This window comes from Mytilus californianus, unplaced genomic scaffold (genome assembly GCF_021869535.1).
Source record: "Mytilus californianus isolate M0D057914Y unplaced genomic scaffold, xbMytCali1.0.p SCAF_1, whole genome shotgun sequence".
Classification (NCBI taxonomy): domain Eukaryota; kingdom Metazoa; phylum Mollusca; class Bivalvia; order Mytilida; family Mytilidae; genus Mytilus; species Mytilus californianus.
The window spans coordinates 131,065,155-131,092,144 of record NW_026262581.1 but is presented as its reverse complement, the minus strand read 5'-3'; the positions used below and the strand labels follow the sequence as shown (position 1 = coordinate 131,092,144).

The 26,990-nt window shown below is 31.5% G+C and overlaps 1 protein-coding gene across 1 annotated transcript in view; it reads left to right on the top strand.

Annotated features, from left to right (window-relative positions):
* LOC127734190 (pikachurin-like) overlaps positions 1 to 22,914 on the top strand; it is a 63,331-nt gene extending 40,417 nt beyond the window's left edge. Inside the window, exons 13-14 of the mRNA XM_052243931.1 lie at positions 14,236 to 14,339; positions 15,114 to 22,914. Coding sequence (XP_052099891.1) covers positions 14,236 to 14,339; positions 15,114 to 15,271 — 262 coding nt within the window. The 3' untranslated portion in view covers positions 15,272 to 22,914. The remainder of the gene's footprint in view (positions 1 to 14,235; positions 14,340 to 15,113) is intronic.
* Positions 22,915 to 26,990: the final 4,076 nt, after the last annotated feature.

The window sequence follows — 26,990 nt, the reverse complement described above, 5'->3', positions numbered from 1 at the left end:
ATTTCATCAAAAATTGAATTATTGGGGTTCTTTGATATGCCGAATCTAACCGTGTATTTAGATTCTTAATTTTTGGTTCCGTTTTCAAATTGGTCTACATTAAGGTCCAAAGGGTCCAAAATTAAACTTAGTTTGATTTTAACAAAAATTGAATTCTTAGGGTTCTTTGATATGCTGAATCTAAACATGTATTTAGATTTTTGATTATGGGCCCAGTTTTCAAGTTGGTCCAAATCGGGGTCACAAATGAAACTTTGTTTGATTTCAACAAAAATTGAATATATGGGGTTCTTTGATATGCTGAATCTAACCATGTATTTTGATTTTTGGGCCCCATTATCAACTTTGTCCACATTGAGGTCAAAAGGGTCCAAAATTAAACTTTCTTTGATTTCATCAAAAATTGAATTCTTGGGGTTCTTTGATATGCTAAATCTAACCATGTATTTATATTTTGGATATTGGACCATAATAGGTGAATGTCCAATTTAAAATTTTTAAGTTCTTAGACCACATTCATTCTGTGTCAGAAACCTATGCTGTGTCAAATATTTAATCACAATCCAAATGCAAAGCTGTATCAAGCTTGAATGTTGTGTCCATACTTGCCCCAACTGTTCAGGGTTCGACCTCTGCGGTCGTATCAAGCTGCGCCCTGCGGAGCATTTTATTCAGTAACTGTATTACGAATCTTCCTCCAACACAGGAGCACCTCTATTGATGAGTAATTATCCACCAAAATAAAAGTTCATGTATCTGAACACTTAAAATGTGACATTTAGTATATGATAAGTAGTCTTCCATAAAAACAAAATTTTTTGTACCAACATAATCATTGAAAATGGTAAAAAATTATAAAATTTTCAAATGGTGCTTTTTGTAGTTTAAACATATTTATTCATGAAATTTACAAATATATAAAAAATATACAAGGATAACAAAATGTTGGACCTGGAAACAAGCTGCACACAGCTTATATCAATCTGATTGATTTTTGTAAGTACATGTATCCCTGTGATGAGAGTTGTAACTGGTATAACTTAATCAAGGGGGAAATTTAAAACTGAATAGACTTTTCAGTCCTCATTTTCATGAGAAAGTTGTAATCAATTAAAAATTTTAAGAGCACCGTCACAAAAAATTGAGAATGGCCCTAGCCATTCAGTTCAGTGGTACACAATAAAAAAATTAAAAGTATATTGTAGTAGTTATTAAATGATAGAATTCAATTGAATTTTCTAAAACAATCCACTAAAGCACCTGTCACTGTAAAGACATCCTATCTTCGTTCTCTTACTGTATAAAAAAAAAATGTAGGTCTGTCAAAAATTTGATGGGTCTGGCAAAACTTGCTACCCTGTAGGCCCCAATGTTTGACAGAAAAAAAAAACTGTTTGCATCTCTGAAACAGGGACATCATCTGTGTATCATGGACACATTCCCCATTTATTTTTCTTCGTGTTGGAAGATATTGATTTGATATTTGGTATATAGTTTTATCATGACCAGTTACAGATCAAATTTGAAATTTGAATTTTGTTCGGTTAGGATGATTTTTTTGCAGCATTTGGGTCCACGGACTTAGAAAATTCATTCAAACAATCTGTTTTCCGCACTATTTTTGTTATTAGTGCTTTTGTAGTTTGGTCTGTTTTTCAGTTACTATAAACAAAAGATTAGGTGTATGGAATGAATGTAAGGTGTATATTTCCGTCTTACCGGTTACATCTGACCTTGACCTTTTTTGGGATTCATTGGATAATGTTTTAAATATTTCCTGTTTGGGCTAAACCTATAATACTATAAGCCATAGGGCCATTATATTCATGATAATTGGTATATATCATGGAATAGTTGTTAATAGGTAGACATGTCTCTCTGGCAAATTTTCATGGTTTTGTCCATTTATCAAATACTGTAAGCCATTGGTCAACTATATTAGTTGTAAGGAATGATTGCAAGATGTACATGTCTGTCTGGTAGGGTTCATCAGACTTTGACCTCATTTTCATGGTTCATTAATTTAGTCAATGTTCAATTTTGTGCAATCAGGTCTGTTTCTCTTGCCCTGTGGCTTATAGTATCTGAGTATATGCAAAAGGCCAATTGCCGCCAACTTTATTTGGTGTACAATGCATGGTATGAAATTTAATTTAATCGAGTAAAGCAGCAGAGACATATCAGCATGTGCACTCTTGTTGTCATTTAAGTTGCATTTTATTAAGTTAGTTATTTGTGAGAATAAATTAAGTTGCCTTCACAAAGACTTTTAATTATCTGACCTCGTCCACCATAATGAAATTCAAAATATTTCACGGTGGCTAGCTTAACTTTACTAATGCATTTGTTTCTCTCGAAATATTGAGATATTTTATCTAAAACAAAACCCTTTAATTAAATTTACTACTTCACTGTTTTATTACTTGCACATTTTATGTTCTTTAATGTTTTGTCATATAGAAGTTTTGAAAACCTACTTGAATTATGTTACCCAATGCGCAATTGGGTATCTTACATTGATTATATATGTGCATAGTTGACAACTTGTTTTCCATGCACTGTAGGGGGCTATTTCTTTCAGTTCTACGCATGCAAACAGTCTTTGTTTGTTTTAGTCTCCTTAGAGCAGACTGTATATATAGGAAATACCTTGTTGCCTCTCAGTGGAGAATATTTTGAGGTTTTGTTTCTTTCACATGATTTATTAAACCATATAACTAATTTATTAACTTTATAAATACTTTTTGAACTTTAGTATTTTTTTTTAATTCAAAGATATAGGGCATTGTAAAGATTATTAGATAAAGCTAAAATTGACAGTACAAGTGCTTTATTTCCAACCTGAATATACATTTCCAATGCTGTTTTCTGTGACCTTATAGAGAGTATTTATAAATTAAAACTATTCATATATATATACTGAATGTTTTCATTCAACATATCTATATATAAATGATGCATTTGTTATCTGTAGTAAAAAGTCAAGTCACATCAACTGTTATATCTTAAAAGCTGTCATAGTGAGTTTAAATCATTAATGTACCTTTGGTATCTTTGGCCTCTCTTTAAGACAATTATTGAATCAAAACTTGTTTTTTATACAGTATTTTAACTGCTTCCAATTTCCATGTTGTGAAATACTTACCAGTTTATATAGCCAATACTGAGTATTAATTTTTACATGAAAAAAATATATACTACCAAATTTGTGAACTTGTCTTGCCCAGCATAATAATTATCTTTCAACTTTAATCAAATGTTTTGATTTAGAAGGTGCCGATCTCTTCCATTGGTCCAAATTGACTCCATGATGAATTCTTGACTAAGGAAATTAAATTACATTAAACATGTTAAACAACAATTAATTTCAATATTGTCAACTTTCTACATGTTCTAGCTGTTCTTTTGCTCATTCTTTGTATGGAGACTATCAAAAGATACCCCAAAAAAATAGAAACAATGAACGTCTTTTCCCTCAGAGCTCTCAAGCTCTTTGATTATATCTCTACCTCTCCAATGATTTACGATCTCTCTCATTACTTTGCCAAATATATAGCCATTGGAGGATAATCCAAATGGCAAAACATTATACTCATAGTATTCATTTGCCCATTTGAATCCTAAAAAAGTTGTATCTGCTTGACATATTTTATGTGGTGATATGCACTTTTTAAATCAAAGGAAAATACATAGTTTTTCTCTCTCAAACAACTGTCTGGCAGTTGTGGCATCTTCATTTTGTGTTTGAATTTTACTATGTGGATTTAAATGTCTCGCATCTAAAACCAATCTTAATTTTGAGCCTTTATTATTAGCTACAGTCAATGGATTGACGACGTGAAGTTTACTTCTCACTCGACGTATGCAACCTTTTTCTGAAAGTTTTTCTATCTCGCAGGCGACAAAATTAGAGTTGTCGGGTGCAGTTTTATTGTTTTCTAATTCTGTTTTTCGCGGTACTGTGCTTAATGGTATCTTATACCCGTTTTCTATTATATACACCACGAACTTTGTAGCACCTATATCTTTCCACGAGTTTACCTTTTCTTTTAAATGTCCTACACCTGTACCGTTACCTAGACATACACTAGTGTGTATTTTCCATTGATTGAAAATCCGCTGACGTTTGTTTACAAAATAGAGGTGCGCTCGATTCCATGTAACTAAAAGTGTACATATTATTTATACTTATCTTATTCTTTTGTTCTACTGTGGCTTTTGGACACTGTCTTATCCAATGCCCAGTCTTGTGACAATAAAAACTTCTCCCAGGTCTTACAAATCCACTGCTGACATTAACAGGTATCCAACTTCCCGCTGAATTTGATGTTGTTGTTTTGTTGTCTGGTGTTGTCCTCTGATCTGTACGTTTTTTCAGTTTTTCTTTTTTCATCCTGGTCTTTGCCCTTGACTGTGCCTTTTACATTTTCCTTTCGTCATTGGAATTCTCGGCCAAAGGATTAGAAATGTATTCGGCTACTACCTGCCACCCTGCGTCTGACGAATCAGCTAATTTTATCAAATTCTGTCGGTTTTTGATAAGGTCCATACCTTCAGTTATCTTCCGTTTTGCGTTGTTGATATTCGTCTGACTTATGTTATCTGCTTCCATCTCGGTAGTGGCTTCCATCATCTTCACAAACACCTTATGATTATGTTTGTACTGGTCCTTGTTACCTCTTTTGCGAAACTTATATGTATCTGACATATTTTCATTTATCTTGGCTATCTGTTTGTCTGACAAGGATTTCTGGTTCTCCTGAAAATTTCTTTGGAAACCATCTAAACAAGACTCTAGTAAAGTTGTCATATTGTAATAACTGTTCTTGAGTGTTTTGCACTGCATTATGCACTTCAGCACGTATTGTTTGTTGAATATCAGCATCCATGCAGCTTACTATGTTGAACGACAGCTAGAAAGTGAAGCTCTTGAAAAACACCAAATATATCGTAATACAAAATTCGACTTCCTGATTGGTCAATTTTGTCATGCCTTATGAATATTTATGAAAACGTAACAACAATACAATATTTTCCCGCTTTACTATACGAACCGCAGGAAAATACTATTATCTTTAAAATCAGTCTTTTGTGTTAATCGACAGTTCACAAAAGTGTGCATCATTCATTAAGATCTCTGTTTTCTTAATAATTAAATTGACTAATGATACATGTCATCCCTTTAGACAACACAGCAATCAGTGGCATGTTCAAAAAAGTTTCTGTAATTAGCGATTATCAATTGTGATTTTTCATAACCCAAACATTATGTGTATTTTAGTTTGCAGTACTCGTATTTACTTGTTATAATTTTTTGTCAGTCAATCAAGTTTATGTTGTTAACATCTTTAACAATTCAATATGGTGATTTTTTCGTGTGTATTTTCCCATTCAGTGAAAAATTATACATAGTGAAATTTCAACCTGCCCATTTTGTCGTCAAATCGCGAAAAAAAGCCGACATGAAAAGAAATCTGATATACGGTATGTTAACAGTTTACAGGCAACTTTTTTAACCCATGATAATACTCAGAATAAAATTTTGTGGAACTCCTGATGTAATGATGCATTGTTAGAATTATTTTTAATTGAAAGCTCTTCAATTTAGGTTTAAAAATCCCATAAAATCAAACTTCATATTTAACAAAAAGTAGAAAATATATATTCATTAAAAATTTGCCTTTCTCAGTAAGTGCAGAAATTGGAACCTTTTTTTCCACTGCCATTTAGGTCGATTGCCGCTTTACATATACCTTTTATGCCCCCGCTGTGACAGAGGGGGCATTAAGTTTTATCCTTGTACGTCTGTCTGTCCATCTCAAAATTAGTTTCCATTCTCTAACTTTAGTTTGCCTCAACCCAAATGTTATGAAACTTATATACAATGCTTATGAACACCAAACACAGATCAAGTTTAAATTTGGGTGGTGTCACTTTCACATTTCTTGAGTTAAGGTAGATGGGGTGTCTAAATTATAATCCATAGAATTTTTTAATAATTTGCCAAAATGTAGTTTATATCATGCTTTTTAAAAAAAAATAATAAAAAGAATGGGTCACGGGGCTTATTTTCACGCTACAGATTGTGCAAAATTGACAGATTTTGTATAGATTATGCATGGAAAAACCAATTTTCTGCCATAAAACGAAAACTACACCATAGAATTTTGAGATAAAATATGAGAAGATAGCTCTACTAGTATGCTTTCAGATAAGAAAAAGAAAAAATGGGGTCACGGGACCCGTTTTCTTGCAACATAATAAAATAGGTAAATTCCTAACACATTCTATTGTAAATGTAACTTTATCTGAATTATCTGCCCTTACATTTGAGTTGCCTCCCCTTATGTGGCAAAGTTGGAAAAAATAGAATCAAACAAAAGTATTCTTTTTTTTATAAAATACAACCATAAATATGATAAAATAGATCATTTTCTATATTGAAATGAAAATTCTTACACATGAATTACCTACTACTCTCAAAATTTGCACCTTTTATTAAAGATCTAGACCGATTGTTTTCTGGTATTTCAAAATCCAAGATGGAGGAAGACACCCTATCTACCTTAAGTCCCTTTATAAATGGAAAAATTGTCAAATTTGAAGTTTCGCAATTTAACTTTATTTTGCCTCAACCAAATGCTATGAATCTTCTACACAATGCTTATTACCACCAAACTCAGATTTAGTTTGAATTTGGGTGGGGTCACTTTTCACCATACTCGAGTTATGTCCTTTTATAAATGGAAAAATTGCTAAATTTTTCTGTTTCCGCACTCTAACTTTAGTTTGCCTCAACTTAATGTTATGAAACTTATACACAATGCTTATTCCCACCAAACACAAATCAAGTTCGAATTTGGGTGGTGTCACTTTTGCTGTTCTTGAGTTAATGTCCCTTTGTAAATTGAAAAATTACAGAATTTGCCATATATTTACAAGCAGGGGCATGTGTGTCCCATAGACACATTCTTCCTTGATTTTAGCTCTAATACAACACTGGCATTTCTAGTAACAGGAACTGCTACCCATTTTTCTAGTTGCAAATGATTGCGCTTTTGTAACTGATAAAAATTTAAATCACTTTTTTCATTTTGGAGATTTTAAGTTGTCCCCCTTTATGCACCTTGTCAACGTTTAAATTTTTATAATATAGATTAGTTGGTCAAGGACATTGAAAATCTTGAATAGCATTTAAACATTAAAGTTAAATTTAGTTTCTGACCCTGAAAATATCTCAGTGCGAGTACATTCTATTTATATGCATCAGATATTCAAGTATTTGCAATAAAACGAAAATAATAACAAGTTTGTGATCTAGAAGATATGTAGAACATTTAAATTAAAATTTTGTTATTCAAAAAAGTGATGAAGAAATGAAATGTATATAGTGATAAATAAAAGTTTGAGTTATAAATTAATGCACTTTTAGAATATAAAGTTTTATTAAAAAAAAAAATAATAATACAATTAATAATCAATGTTTTGAAGTGAACAGATGGATCAATATGCACAATTCATTTCTGGCAGGGGGTAAAGGTTTCATTTTTTTCTTCAATTCCTCTGCTTACATTTCATGGTACAAAGTGGGATTAATTATCTGCAATTTTGCAATCCAAAAGGCCATCTATGATGTGGATATATCTAGGAAAAAATACCTTTTTTCACCTAACAAATTCACAGAACTGTATATATTTCAATTATTATTTGGACTTCATGCACAAAACAGGGGAAGAATATGTCTGATTGTGGCCATTTCACAGGAAGAATAGGCACATTAGGGATATTGACCCAGATCCTAAATCCTCACTGAATTTCAAGAATGGTAAAGATTCTATTGCTAAAAAGAATGAGAAGTAAAAAAGAGAATATATGATAAGCTTGAATAGTCTTATTTTTACCTTATTTGCCTTTTTACAGAATTTTATTTCTGTGATGTAAAAAACTTTGTTTTTTATAATGTTTTCTCCTATTTGGAGAACTTGTTGTTGATGTAGTTCTTTGGTAGCTTCTGTATAGATTTTTCACAACCTTTTTAGACTGACTGGTTTTGAAAACATAGATTATTTGGGTAGGCAGAATTAGTGAGTGAAAATGGATGACATAGAGCTTGATATGTTGTGTAGACACCTGTCTGTTGTTTGAAAACTGAAATCACTTTCAAGATGTTTTTGGTTTAATTGTGTTGTTGGTTTTCTGTCTCATTGATTTATACCAAGTCTTTTCATCTATTAATGTCAAGGCCCAACTTTTTACTAATCCATTCATGTATATCAATCCTACTTACAAAAAGTGTAAGCTACATTAATGGTCATTGGCTCTAGACAGAAATTAAAAAGCACATAGCATAGCATTAATTTGACCAATGGAAATTCATTCATTAGGAATGTAGGGGGAAAAGCTTTTATGGGCTACTTTTGGTGCCAATCTGGAGAGGGGAGTGGAAAGATCAAATGAACTTTTCATGCTCTTAATCAGTACAAGGCTAATTATTCTATCAAGAATCAAGAAATCACTTCTACAGGAAACACCGAAATTGTACTACAATGGACCCTTTCTTCCTAATTTGATAAGTGTTGTTCTATTTGGGGAAATAACAGTGATAGAAAACCTGGTAGAAAAGCTAAACTTCAAAAACTGGCAGCAAGAATTATTCTTGGAACTACATTGTGATACTCCTTCAGATATTTACTATTTGAGAATTAATCTTGGCTTAGATTCACTGATTGTTTAGTGTACCATAAGGCATACATTTAGATGATTAAATGGATCTGTACCAGAATATCTGTCAAACAAAATCTCCTAATGAGCAAATAGAAATGGAATGCAACTAAGATCAAATACAACCAAATAAACATGTTTAAAGGGGCTTTTGAATTCTCTGGTCCAACTATATGGAATATGCTTCCAGAAGCACTGTGACACACGTCATATATTAATACTTTTAAATTAAACTGTTTTTAAGTATTTCTTGCATAATCCAAGAATTAGTAATATAGATAAGAAGATGTGGTATGAGTGCCAATGAGACAACTCTCCATCCAAGTCACAATGTATAAAAAGTTAACAAATTATAGGTCAAAGTACGGCCTTCAGCACAGAACCTTGGCTCACATCGAACAGCAAGCTATAAAGGGCCCCAGAATGACTAGTGTAAAACAATTCAAACAGGAAGACCAACAGTCTAATCTATATAAAAACGAGAAACACCTTTGAACCACACCAACAAACGACAACCACTGAACAACAGGCTCCTGACTTAGGACAGGTGCATAAAAATGCAGCGGGTTTATATTTTTTTTTTGGCCTTAGCAAAATTTCAAAACTAAAAAACTTAAAGGGGATGTTTTAACCGGATTTTCAAAAGAAAAATCGGTTATTGATTTGGGGATGTACGGCGGGCGGGCCGGCAGGTGGGCAGCTGCCAAACAGTGTCCGTTCATTAACATGAAAACGCTTTGATGAAATTTTATATATGTTGTTTCCTGTGACTAAACGAAGGTCAAGTTCAATTTTCACGATTTTAGCTTTTCTCGTTGTTGAGTTATAGCCCTTTCCCAAGAATTCAATTTTTGATGAAATTCGTATTAATTACTCCATTCTGTTCAAAGGGAAATAACTCATTTTTTAAAAGACATTATATGAATGATAAATGACATTTTGGATTTTTTTTCTTTTCGTTGGTAAATTGTTTGAAGAATTTTGTGGTAGGTTTGTTTGTTATCTGTATAAACTAATTTTCTGAATGCTATATATATAATTTTTTGTTGATGAAGTGAACTCCTTTAATTAGATAATAATCTATTTTTATTAAAGGATATATATTTCATTACATTACATTGTGTATATAAAGTTGTTGACATTGATAGATAAGTTGCAGATCTATATTAGTTTGTGACAAATGAAAGAAAAAATATTTGGAACTATTAATTATATTTGATTATAATTTGAAAATAGATATACATTGTGTAACATCATATCTAATTTAAGAAAATAGTGGTTAAATCAAATCTAATTTTAGAGAACTATGTGTTTATAATTTATTCAGTTTGAGTTATTTCCCTTTGAACAGAAAATTATATGGATACAATAAACTGTGTTTCATTTCAACATAAAATAAATATATATAGGGTTCTTTCAAATGCTGAATCTAAACCTGTATTTAAATATTAGATTTTTGGGCCAAGTTTTCAAATTGGTCCAAATCAGGGTCCAAAAATAAACTTTGTTTGATTCAACAAAAATTGAATTTACGGGGTTCTTCAAAATGCTGAATCTTACCATGTATTGAGTGATTTTGGATTGTGGGCTCCTTTATCAAAATGATCCATATTGAGGTCCAAAGGGTCCTAAATTAAACTTTTGTTTGATTTCATCAAAAATTGAATTCTTGGGGTTCTTTGATGATTCTAACAATGTACTTAGATTTTGGATATTAGACCATAATAGGTAATTGTCCAATTTCAAATTTTTCAGTTCTTTGACCACATTCATTTTGTGTCACAAACCTATGCTGTGTCAAATATTCAATCACAATCCAAATTCAGAGCTGTTTTAAGCTTAAATGTAGTGTCCATACTTGCTCAACTGTTCAGGGTTCGACCTCTGCAGGAAATCCGGATTGCAGTCACTCTGACAGCCTCTTGTAAATTTAATTAAATTCTTCATGTGGTAAAACACTGCTACTAGGAAGTGGCTTTATATAGAATGATATATATAAACAGGATATTACTAATAGTGCAGATTGTTGGAGTGTGATTTACGAGAAGTCTATCTTTCCAAGAAACAAGTCTCTCTGATTAAATATACTTTTAAATCATGAGTTGATTAAATGAAATTGTTTCTATCTGAGGAAATTTGAATTTTAGTTTATCAGAAAACAATAATCTGATTATGCATTTAAGTGCACATTAGACACTAGGAGGGTATATGAATCATTATTTTTTACATTGGAAATTAACAAAATTCGCTTATTTATTATCTTGTTTGTGATTACAGTTGCAGAATTCAAACCATAGGGCTGATAATCTGTGACTAGTCAGCTTTGGTGTAAAAGTATTCAGTTTTTAATCTGCTAGGGATAAGCTTATAAATGTACTGTTATACATGTAAAGTCAGTCATCTTTCTTACAAAACTGTCACATAACAAAATGTCTTTTTAATATCTTTAGTATTGCCATTTTTAGTTATCCTTAATATATTTAATTTACTCCTTATAGTTTTTAATTGGAGAAATTTAAGAAACAGCAGTAGATTGTTAATGTGGAGTTAGAAATATTGAGAAGTAACTCTTAATGAGGAAACATTATAAGTTGATGACAGATCTTTGGTAGTTTCTGGCTAATTTATTCATTGACTTCTAGTTGTCTATCTGGCTTTGTCTGACCTGCAAAGAATGTTTGAGATGTAGGATGCTAATCCTGTGGCGACAGCGTAAGCACAGTGTATAAAAGCTTTATATTTCTGAAGAAAGACGGGATAGATGTTCCATATCATGTATCAGATCCCTAATGATCTGAGGTTTCTGTCTGGCTTTTGTCCATTGTCCTTGACCTCATTTTCATGGTTCATTCATCACATGTTTACTTTTTTTTATATTTAGGTCCATTTCTCAGATATTTCAACCAATGTCAACTATATTTGGTATATAGAATGATACTAAGTTGTACATGTATGTCTGTATACTGTATACCTGACTACAAAATTATTTTCATTTACCTGTGTATAATATTATTGTAAATGGCGGATTTTTGATCAATGTTATTGTTGTTTTTCTGAAATTGTTTAACACTTCACAGTGGAATAATACTGTTACTTTATCATTCATCCCTTATTTTATTGATTTTGTAATTACATTGTATCATAGATCAAATTTATTCGTTCAGTGTATGTTCACTTGTGTTAATATGTCTTTTGATTGAGTTAAGCCATTTCAATTGATATTTTAGAGTGTGTCTTTCTATGTTGTGATGTTACACTATTGTTTCAGATAAGGGTGAAGGTTTGGTACCATTAAAACGTTTAAACCCGCTGCAATTGTTTGCACCTGTCCTAAGTCAGGAATCTGATGTTCAGTAGTTGTCGTTTGTTGATGGTTGATAAGTGTTTCTCGTTTCTCGTTTTTTATATAGATTAGACCGTTGGTTTTCCCTTTTGAATGGTATTACACTAGTTATTTTTGGGGGCCCTTTAAAGCTTGCTGTTCGGTGTGAGCCAAGGCTCCGTGTTGAAGACCGTACATTGACCTATAATGGTTTACTTTTATAAATTGTGACTTGGATGGAGAGTTGTCTCATTGGCACTCATACCACATCTTCTTGTATTTACTTAGAAGATTTACTTGACCTTGACCTCATTTTCATTGTTTATAGGTCAATGTTAAGTTTTTAGTGATTTTTGGTGCAGCTCTCAGATACTTTTAAGTAATATTTTAACTATATAAGGTGTATAGTATAATTGTACTGTTGTATATGTCCATTTTTAGCTCACATTGCTCAAAGGTCGTCATCGTTAACTTTTACAAAAATCTTCTTCTCTGAAACTACTGGGCCAAATTTAACCAAACTTGGCCACAATCATCATTGGGTATCTAGTTTAAAAAATGTGTCTGATGACCCCGCCTGCAAACCAAGATGGCCAACATGGCTAAAAATAGAACATAGGGGTAAAATGCAAGTTATTGTCTATTATTTTGAAATCGGTTATAAGTAGAGAAAATCTGACAGGGCAAAAATGTTCAGAATGTTGAGCTATACCAATTGTCCATGTATGTCAAAACTGTCAGACAAATTCTTATAGAAGTTATTGCCCTTAAATGACAAATTTTATCATTTTTTTTTTCATTTTTGCCAATTATCACGAAAACTATGATAGATAGTGAGAAACTTTAAATTGCAAAAATGATCAGCATGACCATTTCTACAAATAAGTCTAACATGGTCGAAATCATCAGTTGAATCCTTATTAGAATTATTGCCCTTTGATGACGATTTTAACATTTTTTTGCGTTTTTGCCTTATATCTTCAAAATTATAATAGATGGATAGAAACTTAAATAAGCAAAAATGATCAGCAAGACAAGATCTACACTTGAGACCATTTGGAGGAAATCGTACGACGACTTCTTATTAAAGTTATTGCCCTTTAATGACAAGTTTTACCATTTTTTTCTGTTTTGCCGTATATGATTTAAATTATTATAGATAAATAGACACTTTAAATCACAAAAATGATCAGCAAGGCAAGATATACTAACAAGTCCAATTTTGCCGATTTAGTTAGAAGATCATCACCTTTTTAACTCTCTTTTGTATTTTGAGCAAAAACTAAAGAAGATAGAGAGAAACTAAACATACTAAATGATCAGTAATACAAGATCAACAAAACAGAGGTTTTTGTCATGAATTCTATTCTAGTCTACAATGTTGGAGAGTGTCCTTTGTTAAATCTGCACATAGACCAAGGTGAGCGACACAGGCTCTTTAGAGCCTCTAGGTTTACATGACCTGAAGCTTATATATACTGATCACTGATAATGTTTAAATTCTGTTATATGAAAATCAGGAAATGGGGTATGATTGCCATTCAGACAACTGTCCACCAGAGACTAAAAGGACAGAGATGTAAACAAACCATTGGTCAACATACAGCCTTCAACAATGAGCAAGACCCATACCATTTATTAAGCTATAAAAGGCTTCAGCATGTGGAACAATTCAAAATAGAAAATAGTCTGTTTTATGCTAAAAACAAATATGGTAGATAGCAAACAATGAAAACCACTAGTCTATATTACAGGCTCCTGACTTGGGACAAGCACATAAAGAAGGTTAAGTAGTTAAACATATTTGTGAAGGCTCAACCCTCCCCTAACCTTGGACAGTCTTATACATGCTTTAAGACCTTAATCTTAAAGTCTTTCAAGAGAAGATTCAGTCAGAATCAATTAAGCCGGCAAGACCTTCAAGAGTTTTAGTTGTTGGGTTACTATCTGATTGAAGGTACCCCATTACTCCTCTTATTAACAGAAATGTTGAAATTAGATATATAAGCTGTAAAAGCTCTTTATGAACACAAGAAAACAATTATGATCTAAACACAGTACTAATGTATCAGTTATTATTTAAAGGCAAACAGAATATTGAATTTTTTAATGTATGCTGAATTTCTATGGCATATATATGCAAACAACATAATATATGCATGGAGTTATTATCTGTGTATTTTATATTGTAGAGATAAAAAAGATAGTTTTATAATGGTAGACAATTCTCAGGTTGTAGAGGGTAGTTCCCCTGGTAGTTATACAATCTTAAACACCAACCAAAGGCTATATATAGGTAAGTTTATAAAGGCAGACAACTCTTGTTTTAAAGTTGCCTATATAATATTTCACAATCAGATGTCTGGTAAAGGTTAGTTTACAATGGTAGACAACTCTGAGTTTGAGGTCAAAAGCAGGGGAAGGACCAGTGAATTGTGAAAGTCAGGCCAGAAATGCCCTTATTACACATAATAAGCAACATATAAGTTTAGCTTTTGTAAAAGAGGGTAGGGGATAATATGAATTAATCTTTTTTTCTTGCAACTAGAAAATTATGGTACTGTATGTTGAATATGGACGGCAAACTTCTATGTCATTTGGTCTCTGGTGAAGAGTTGTCTCATTGGCCTTCATACCACATCTTCTTATTTTTATATGAAATTGTCCTCACACATGCGAGTTTAACATTAATCGCTAGTAATTATAACCGTACTCTCACCATGAAATACCAGAGAAGAAGAAGTAATTTCAGATCAACTGTTTACACATAGATGTCTACATGCATCAAAATCTGTTCAGGTGGCCTTACATTTCAGGAATGTCATATGTAGTGTGATTATAAATAAAATAAAGGATTTATATCATTCAAACTTATGCACATCAGTAATAAGACCACCACACTTTGTCATAGAACACTGCACAGTTCATTCAGAAATTCTCTAATGAGGTCCTTTAATTGTGACTTATCTCTTACACAATCTATTCAGAAGTTCCCTTGTTAAAACTCCATTATTCCTGTATGTCTACAATGACATTAGACATAATAATGATGAAATTTTTTTGTTTGTAGGTGGAATGCCTGAGGTGTCCCAGAATTCTTTGAATAAGTTCACATCAGGTTTTCATGGTTGTATAAAAGATATGATGTTAGCAGAGGAATATCAGTTTAACCTTGTAGACAAAGCAGAAAGTGGTAGAAATGTTCATTCTTGTCAGTTGCTATCATAGCAGTGAGGATAATTTGGAAGAGAGATTCAAATGAACAGTATGCTTTTAATTTACTGTGTACTGTGTTCCTTGTCAACATTGAAATCATTATATATGCATTGCCTGATACCTAGTCATAATAACAAGATCTTTGTATGAATATAAATTATGTTGTATTATAGTAATTATCTATGACAGTTTAAAATGTAGGTTAATTAGAAATTTTCAGATCTGTACATTTAATTAAATACTGTGAATTGAAATTTCGTGGAAGACGATATTGTAACTTCCTTCTTGTAAACTTTCTAATCATATTTTTTTAAAGATTGCATGAAACATATAAATCATTGTCTTATATTTATACTGTAAATTCAGAAATTATTGCGTGCATTTATTATTGCGATTTTTCAAGAATGGACAAAAATGCGAGTTTTATTATTGCGATTTCGAAAAAAGTGCATACCGGTCTATATTTCAGTTATCAGAATGCGAGTTCTTATTATTGCGATACTCACCCAGTCGCATTATTCGCATTAATAAAAACCTCGCAATAATTTCTGAATTTACAGTATTCTTGGCCAACATTTTGACCTGGATAAGGTATAAACAAATATTCTATTATAGGATACAGGACCTGTTATATTTAGAAATAGACTTAGCATTGTTCATTGAAATAATAATAATATCTTTTTTTATACTGGGTTAAGGATACAGTTTTGGTGCAATAGGGCAGAGTAATTTATAGTAGATTTTTTATATATTTATATTACTTAAGATTTTTAAGCTTTAAAAATTAATCACACTATGCATAAACATAATTAGGGTAAATATATTTTTAATATTTGAGATATTTCACCCTCTAATCAAACTCTAAAATCCAATGGCTTTGTGTGCTTCCTAATTATTTAGTAGAAGCTTTAAAACATCTGTTTGATAAAAGTTATAGCCCTTGAGACTGAAATCTGATTTAAAATGTCAATATGCTGTGTTTAAATAAATGTTTTGTCTATCTGCAAAAAAGGCTTGACTTAGATGTAGTTATTGATTCTGTATGTTAAATCTGAGAGTTTATTCATTTCAGAATGACCATTGATATAGGTTACGCTGTTTTACATAAGTTAATATTTTATACAGTATCTTACCTATATGAGTACAACTCAGTGACTTTAGAGTTGGAGTGTTAAATTGTTTTAAATGCAAATTCTTACACCAGCTTTCTTAGAATACAAACCAACATTTCTATGTGACATGACATTATAAGGGGTGAGTAAAAACTTATTCCTACCTGTTGTCTTTCATTAGCTATCGAAAATTATATAAATCTCCCAAAACACGGAAAAAGGGTCATCATATACCTAAAAGGAAGAGACTAGTATTTGTAAAAACTGTCAATTCAGGATACTGTTTCCAGCTCTTAGGAATGCTACAGCAAATTAAACAAGATTTCACATTTATCACCCTAACACCTGCCACGTTTTTTTTATTTATAAATCAGACAGAATTAGTGTCTATTGTTTTAACTATTTTTATATTTTAGGAAGAAGGCAGTTGCTCAATTTCAATAATCTTCCAAATTAATTCAGTTGAACTGTATAATTCCATTTAAATACAGAGTCAGAAATTGAAAGATATGACTATTTTTCAACCATTTTGTAGGGTACATCATTAGAATGAAGTACAGTGTTGGGGCCATTATACAGTTTTCCTGCAACGCAGGCAAGACCAGTCTTGTTTAACATATGAAGTGCATAATAAGGAAATATGCTTTAAAAGCATTACCTCATAAATGTTATATATGATTTTAATGTGAATGTAATTTGTTCAATATATGCAACTACCCGTAATTAAAACTATAAACATGTGGATTTCTTGATCCGGTTCATTGGCTTTCAATGTCTGGATCACCAGAAATTTATCAGTGCATTCAATTAAAGAATTATACAAGTAAAGTTGAAGGACATACATATTGAAGTAACTTTACATTACTTCATTACATTCAGCGGCCCATGCAAAATTTGAATTCACTAAAAATATAAATGTCTCTGCTATCTTTACACAGTATTTAAACTCGTAAGTATAAAAGAGAGGTGTTTCAATATTCCAGTGTAATGCAGCTTTCCTTTGTATGATTGTGAAAATTTGCTTTTGCAGTATTTAAACTTGCAGTACATTAGTTATTAAATACTTTAGAATACTTTTTGTCCTGTAAGCAGCACTTAGGAATTTGCTTATACTGACTGGATCTCTGCTTTTATTGTAAATGATATGTCAGTAAGCTCAATAGAACTTTGATTTATATTGGTTTATGTAGATCTGAACATTATTTAAGTCTATACAACTACAAAAGGGGTTCTACACTCAGTTGAGTCATCTAAAAAAATTGAAAAGTGCACTAAATCTAGTGATGTATGACGGATCTATGACAAACATCAACTGTTTACCCTTGATGCACTGCTGCTTCCTTCACTCATAAAACTCATCACCATAAAAAAAAAGAAAATGTTAAAAGATAAACCCTTTTAGAAACAAACAACAGAGACCAGTATTTTATTATTTTGCACTGAACATTTAAAACATTGAATGAGTAGAGACCTGGAGATCTTCCTACACAAATTCATTGGGATGTATGTTTATTTACCCAGAATAGTTAAATTGAGCATGCATACTCTCTCTGATTTAAAAATGTACTTGTACTCAATTTGATTTGTAAAATTTTTTTTTACCATTAGGTCTTATACCCCTTTGAAGAACCCATAAGTTTATAATTAAGCATCTAGCTGTCTGAGTGCAGATTTTATTTGCATAAATTTTAAATGTAGACATTAAATGTATAAGATTTTGTGAAACATTCCAGTATAAAGCAGCTTGCCTTTGGATGGTTGTGAGAACTTGCTTTTACAGTATTTGGTTGTGATATATATTAATTTTTATGATATTTTTTCACTGTTTATGTAGTTAGAACAAACATGTTCTTCATATTTGAAGCTGTGTTTTCCTGATAAATATATTTTACTGGATTCCCAAAACGGTCCTTTCCACTTAACTACTGTAGTTACCGGAACTATCAAACTGGTCAGCCACAACAACTTGAGAACTTTATTTCAATTTGAGAGAAAAAGACAGTATATACACCATGAACTGCTACCTCTATTGGGAGATTGGTCTTAATATGTGTGAAATATCTGCCACTGACATAAATATGCCATAATAAGTTAAATTAAGTGTTAAGTGTATTTTGATTTAAGATGTTTATGCAGCAGGATATTGTAGCTTTACTGTTTATGGTTGTGATAATATTTTCTATGTTATTTACCTATGTATGGTTGTGCTTATCATGTTACTCCAATCTTATATTGTTGTTGGTGATTAATTGAATCAGTTTACTTATATGATTGAATGATTTTTGTAAAGAATAATAAAAAATGTGAAGGCTATTTTAGTTTTTAATGTGAAATGTAAAGTAAGACTGTTATCATTCACCTTGCATTGTCAATGTGTCATCGTCTTAAATAAAAGTTGACCCGAAATCACATTTAGTGAGTATAGTTTTAGAATAATATCCAATGATGAAAAGGTTAATAGTTCCAAAATAGCATGCATTTATGCCAATAACAAAACAATATTTTTACATTTTTATAGATAGAATAAAGGAATAAAATAGGCAAAATAATAGTTTTCTATTTCCATCACTAATAATATTTAGCTGACTTCTAGTATATTATAATGTAGGTTAAGGTTCATGCGGACCCTTTGGCTAAAATAGCTGCATTTTCACCTCAACATTTACTCATGAGTACACCCAAACCTGTGTATCTGGAAATTTTTTAAGGCATAGCATGCCTTAGATAAATAAAATTCAAATATGTTTTATGTTTTAGAAAATTAAAAACTTAACAGGATTTTGCAGTGCACTTTTTTCATTCCTCAAGAAAGTGCCAAAATAAACTAAGTTGGTAAAGAGGTTTTGAGAACTTCCCCACAGGTAATAATTGAAGTGAACTGTATTGATTGACATGGACAATAGATACCTGACAATAATTGGTGATTTAAACTGTGTACCTGTGTGGACCATATCAAGTGAAATTTAACTGTTTGTTAATTTTATCACCTTATGCAGGGACGAAAAAAGTGCACTGCAAAATCCAGTTAAATTTAAAATTTTCTAAAACATACAATGCATTTGAATTTTATTTATCTAGGGCATGCTATGCCTTAAAACTTTTTCAGATGCACAGGGTTGTCTGTACTCAGAGTAAATTTTGAGGTGAAAACGCAGCCTTTTAAGCCAAAGGGTCCACATGAACCTTAAGGTTTGTTCAAGTTTACCTACCATTGGTCATTAGACAGAGACAATTTTATAAAATTTACATGTTTTTTTATGCTTTTTAACCCTTATCTTACTTAGCTATTATTTGGTATATGAATTGGTACAGAGTTATTTCCAGTTTTATTCTATTGACAAACTTTTGATCAAATTACCTCCCTTGGACTTAGAAACTGTGTTTAAAATGAATTTTTACCTTTTCTTGAGAATATAGCCAAAAGATTAACTTCAATGATATGATTTAATGAATGGGACAGTGGCTGACCTATTTTTTGAAGATCTGCATCAAGGTTGAATATTTATGCTTATGTATTTTTATTTAAATATTCAAAATAACTCAGGGATTATAAAAATAGGAAATTTGTTTTTAAAACTCGTTTTGAAACTACATTAAATTAATTTATTTTTGCACTACACACACATGAGTATATTTTGGTAAGTCATGGTATAAATTGTTGACATTTCTAACTCCAAGGAATGTAATTGTATATGATATTAATTTTTATAACTTTATGAATATATTCTTAAAAGCAGAAATAATTATTTATTTAGTGTTTAAAATATTCATATGGATACATAGACTAAACAAATATAAAATTGTATACAATAAAGTAGTGGATATAGATTCCACTAATTTTATCTTTGAACTAGTTTATAGACATAACATACTGAAACCTAAACATGAATGAAAGTTGTTTTTCTATAAGAATGAATATAAAGCAAGTTAAAATGTTTTCATAATAATAAAATAGTTCTTTTGTCTCCTTCTATTAGCTTGTTTTATTTTAATGTCAATATTTAGGACAAAGGAAAGTTTTCAAAAAGTCCTATATCATAGTGGTTTTTAGATAATCAGTCACGCGTTAATATTTGACATGTTAAGTTGTCCTGTTTTTTAAACCTATAATCAAACAGATGTTTTATTTTTATACATACTTTAATATTTTAATAATTAGCAGCATTTCAAAATCAATAACCTTCTTAGGGATTGTCTGTGAAATTTTAAATCTCAAGCTGTAATTTAGAACATGTTACTGTTTATCTGAAAGTATTATATAAGTAATACTGCTAAAATACTTACAACTAAATAGTAACATGTTCTAAATTAGAGCTTGAGATTAAAGATTTCATAGACAATCCATTATTCTAAACACAAGTAATTATGATACAGTGCATGGTTTAGTCTACTTACATATTGAACTGACCATGATATAAACCATTGATCAAGATTAAGCTTCTTTAAATCAAGGCATATTAAAATGTGGAAGTACTTCTTGTCTAAAAATGTGCTGTCTTGTATCTTAAAATTCATTTAAACAGAAACGATATGATAAATAATTGATACTTCCCACCCCACCCCCATCAACAAATTGAGAAATGTTTTAGTGGTGTTTCTCCTGGTTCTTATCCAGTCTTGTAAAGGACATAATTTTATTTATCTTTGACACTTGCTTATAAAATTTGGCATGAAGCTGTGTACTAAGTTTCAGGTTGATTGGACTTCAACTTCATCAAAAACTACCTTGACCAAAAACTTTAACCTGAAGCGGGACGAACGGACGGACAGAAGGATGGACTGACAAACGGACAAATGAACAGATGCATAGACCGAAAAACATAATTCCCTAGGTGGGGTATAAAATGGTTCAGATCCCCACCCCTTAATCATATATAGTTTTTAATTGCCTTGATAAGACACTTTCTAGTTTACTATAGGTTTTGTTCCTGTGGTACATACCCTACCCCATGCATATCATTGATTGTTAAATATCTTGAAAATTGTTCATATCCGTAACTGTATATATTCTTAATGTCATAACAATACCTTCATATTACACCATAGATCTTTTCTCTAGGGGTCATGCACTGGACATTAAGCAACCAACAATCAATCAATCTAGGGGTCGTGCCCTCTCCCTTTTTATCATTGATTGTTGAATTTATTACAAACTTTCTAAATCCCTACCCTTAAACCATATACAGTGGAACCTAGTTGTGTCAAACTCAGTTGTTTCTAAGCTCAGATAAATTGAGATAAAATTCCTGATTGTCTTTGCTGTATATAACTATGAATATAGAATAACCCTGATGTGTTGAAGTTCAAAGTTAAAAAAATTGAAGGAAAAAAAAAACAAATTTTAGCTAGAGTATGAGTTAGTTTATGTATAACATTGGATGTTTCGATAACATAAAAAATCCGACTTCTATAGTATAGTAGATGGCCAGATGTATAATTGTTGGATCCTTACTTTTTTTTTCTTACTATTGTCATGCAGATATCAAGATTTATTAAGCTTTCATTACGTCACCTTTTTCAAACCATGAAAACAGATATTCACTATTAATTGTAGTTAGGATTTTGTGCTTACTTAAATATTCTGGAAAATCTGATAGATTAATGCTAGAAAGTATTGTTATATCATATTAATAAAACTTAACAGTAACAAAGAAACAGAGACATAACAATTACAATTGTGATACACAGTTAAATATAATAGAATGTTGACTGATTCAAAGGTTCAGCAGACCATTCAATGAGGATTTAATCATTACTGAGTAAACTGGATACTACCTGTTAAATTGGAAAAGTACTGGACATAACAGTTGTAGGATTAAATACTTGAAATTTTCCATTAATAAATATTTATATCAGAGGAAAATGAGTGATGTATACTGGTTTATTTAAAACATAGTTTACAATTGAAATGTGAAAACATTTGTTATATAATGTAATATCTATCCATGCAGATTCCATTGAACACTCGTGACTATGTATAGGTAGCAATAAGTATTTGTCAACTATATTTTATTTCACATACTATTTAATAGCAAACAAGGCTGTTTTAGATGTTTATTCAGTAAAGTATATAATACAAAATAAGTCAGAACTTCAGTGAAATATTTTTAGTGTATGGTTTTACCTAAACATAGATGTTGTTAGTCCTTTATGTAACTTGTTTGAAACAGGGACAGTCAGAACTGGTTTCTTGTTGTTAGTCCTGTATGTAACTGTTTGAAGCAGGGACAGTCAGAACTGGTTTCTTGTTGTTAGTCCTTTATGTAACTGTTTGAAGCAGGGACAGTCAGAACTGGTTTCTTGTTGTTAGTCCTTTATGTAACTGTTGTTTGAAGCAGGGACAGTCGGAACTGGTTTCTTGTTTCATTTAGACCTTAGAGTTGCCGGTCAAAGAATTATTTTTTTTGTTATATTTGCTTCTACATGTATAACCATAGAATTTTTTAAGTCTGTTAATATTGTCTTTTTTATAGCTAGTATTATCAAAATTTTGTTTTCTAAATGTTTTTGCTTATATATGTTTTAATAAAAACTTGCTGAATATTCTTTGTGTTATCTTCTTCAGTGACATACTAATGTATTTTCTATAGTATAGATAGGACATTTAGCTATCAACAATCAATCAATCTACATTATATATATATATACATCTAATTGTATTTAACCCATTGAGTTAGTTAATAAGAATGGTTACCTCATTTTAGAAATAAAAACTTTTGATTCTGAGATAAAGCATAGCACTCCAGTGATTTGCCCCTAATATAGTACACTGGTTATCTTCATACTTCTGATTTTATCAGTATGTTATACTCAAGTTACATAATGACCAGTTAATAGTCCTTGTAGAATTGTTAAAAAGTACACACCAAAATGTAGTAAAGCCATGGTGTTGTTGCTTGATTTTACTTCCAAAACAGCTGCTCCAATAGAAATATGTATGTCTAAATATGTGATAACTCTATGACTTTCTGATAACATTTACTTCATATGAAATTTAGTAACGAAAACTGTACTTTATTTATATAATGATAAGAATATGTGGTATAATTTCCAATGAGACAACTCTCTACCAGAGACCAGATGTTTAGTTAGTCTTGTGGTCTAAGGCAGAGGGCACAGTGCAGGCTAGGTTGCCACAATGTCACAGAAGCAATGATTCTAATCTAGCTAAGAAAGAACAAAAAATTTGCTTGCACAAATTTGAGATCTTAAGCTTCCATGGGTTGGCTTATTTTTTTATTTTACCATGGGAAAGTCCTTTATTTTTTGGAAATTTCACAAAAATTGGCCAACTGATGGTTAAATCTCCAGGAACCAAGGGCTACCTATTATTTATTCTCTTCATATTCACCTTCCTGTTTCTACATACTGCTTCATTTCTATACCCAGCCAAAATATGGAAAAATGGACAAAACAAGTACCTTTCTCTATTCAATGAACAAAATGGGTAAACAGCTCCCTTTCTCGTACACAATAAAAAAAAATGGGTAAACCATTCTCTTTCTCTTACATGAGGAAAATGGACAGAGTGCAAACATTTACAACACAAGAGTGCAAACGCTGAATTGTCTCGCCTGCTTTACTTTAATGATTGAATTTATGTTGAAAGTGTGTAAAATGAAGATTTTACTATAAGTTTCAAATAAAATTAATATTTTTAATGATCAATGTAAATGAGGTCAAGGTCAGATGAACCCTGCCAGACAGACATGTACACCTTACAATCATACATACACCAAACATATTTAACCTATTGCTTATGGTATCCGAGAAACAGACCTTATAACGAAAATTGAACATTGACCAATAAACCATGAAAATGAGGTCAAGGTCAGATAAACCATGCCAGACAATATGTACACCATGCTAACATTCCATTCATCAATATAGTTGACCTATTGCTTACAGCATCTGAAAAACAAACATAACCATGAAAACTTTACATTGACTAATGAATTATGAAAATGAGGTCAAGGTCACATAAACACTACCAGACAGACATGTACACCTTACAATCCTTCCATACACCACATATAGTTGACCTATCGCTTACAGTACTGGATAGACAAGCAAAACCACGAAAACTGAACATTGACCAATGAATCATGAAAGTGAAGTCAAGGTTAGATGAATCCTGCCAGACGGGCATATACACGTTACAATCATTCTATACACCAAGTATTGTTGAACTGTTGCTTATAGTATTTTACAATTAGACCAAATCAAGCAAAATCAACATTGACTAATGAACCATGAAAATGAGGTCAAGGTCAGTAAAACGTGCAGTCGGACATGTAAACACGTTGCAGTCATTCAATACATCAAATATAGATGGCCTATTACTTCTAGTATCTGAGATATGGACTTGACCACGTAAACTTAACCTTGATCACTGATTCATGCAATGAGGTCGAGGTCAGGTGAACCTTGTCTGACGGACATGTAGACCCTTCCAAGGAACCCATATCCCAAATATAGTTATCATGTTAAGTGAGAAATTAACATTAACACATCAAGTAGACGCTGAACCATGAAAATGAGGTCAAGGACAATGGACACATGACATACTTAAACTTCTAAACATTAGTATTTATATGCAAGGTATGAAGCATCAAGGTCTGAAATACAAAGCTTTAAACAAAAAGTTTACGCCGCTGGATTGCAATCCTTATGTCTCACATTCTGCGACTTTCGTCGCAGGCGAGACAATAAGTTTGGAAGAGATTTAACAGAATGTGAAAGCCATATACAAAACAAATTGTATGGATAACTGTGTTAGTGTACATTAACACAAGCCTGAGGCAAGTGTCGCTTGTCTCATTAGCAGTTTATTTCTCCATATAGAAGCTGGACTCAGACTGTGCACACATATTTGTCAAACATTTAAACCCAATAGCAGATGGCATTTTTTTTAAAGAACTGTGAAACATAACTTAAAAGAATGAAGCTAGATAATTATATAGAGTTTACATAGCATACATGAATTAAAATCCCTTTAAAGTTCTAATACTCTTAAATAGTAAGACCAAAACATGTCAATAAATCTTTTCGAACCCGGCAAGGATTTTTATAGTAGGATTATATTGCAATTAAAATTCTTGAAACATCATGAGGTGATGAAAAAACTTATGTAAGCAAAAACACCCGAGTTCTGTTCTGCATAAAAACAATTACATGCAAACATTGTTTCCGCCCATGAGAGACCATGAAATGGACAGGAAGATGGGTACCGTAAAGTACAGCGACACAATGTAAATGATTTTTAATCGTGCCGTTTAGAACTGTATACATGTCGGTGATATTGTTTTACCTGAACGGATATTTTGAGTTAAAGGTACCGGGTATATTATTCACTATTCTAGAAGGTTTAAAGTTGTAGTGTTCATTCTTCTCCCATGAAGATAGGGCAGTTCTGTAGATAGGTGTTTTTATGAACAATAGAAGTGCACTTTGTTTCTCTCCTTTGTCGTCACAAAAAAATTGCAAGCATTTTGACAACAAATAAGAATTGCCCCAAATTACGTGTTTTGAGAATATATTTCTAGACTAGATCATCAAAAATTTAATTGGTAACTTGCAGTGTCAATACCAAGACGTTTAACAGTGATTTTTGCGTGTTGTATCATATGATTATCATCCAGATTTGGATAGAGGGTTTCTGTCCAGAGTTTTCTTTAAACACTTGGAATTTGTCGGGGTTTGACTGCATTTTATTGCGTAAAAAAATCCATCACAAACTCTGAATGAAAACATTAGTTTACTGCTCCATTTTGACAAATATTGCGGAATAACTGGTAAAAAAAACCTTTCCATTTTACAAATTGTGCGCCATTCACATTTCTATGTAAACTGCAGCTATACACAACCCCACACTTTCTAAGCATACTGTTCGAACAAACGCTTGTATAATTTGATTATTTATTATTTTGAATTTAACAATAGAAACCTATATTAGGGTCCAGTTTTTATGATATTTGGCAAGACTACATACTAAAGATATCAATCCCCTATTAAAGGAATCATTTGAATGATGTAAGATGTTAGATGCGCACAATATATATTCACAGTATATATATGTCAAAGATATTTTCCCTAAAGAGACGGAGGATTCCAATAAGTTGTCTTTATGCAAAACTATAAAGGAAGTCGTATCTCTAAAACAAGTAATTAAGGTAGGGATGTCTAACCATTATGAAAACCTTTGTAAAAATAATATTGAAAACCTTTTTCTCTACAAGGAACTCAAAATAGATACAGGAAGAGTGTTTTACTTATCACATTCAAAATCTGAATTTCGTAAACTTATAACGAAATTTAGAATATGTGATCATAATTGGAACTTGAATTTGGTATATATAAAAAAAAAGTACTTCGAAATCTTAGACTATGTAATTGTTGCTCTAGTAATGATTAGATGATGAATTTCATTTCTGCTTCCATTGCGAAATAAATGAATACGTAAGAATCAATTATGTATCTGAAATTGTTTCAAGGCTTAAAATACTACCCGTCTTTAAAGGTACAGTATTATGACATACAGTTGTCCGTCCGTCCGTCGTCAACACTTCGGACAATAACTCAAAAACGCTTTTATCAATTTTCATGAAAATTTGGTGAAT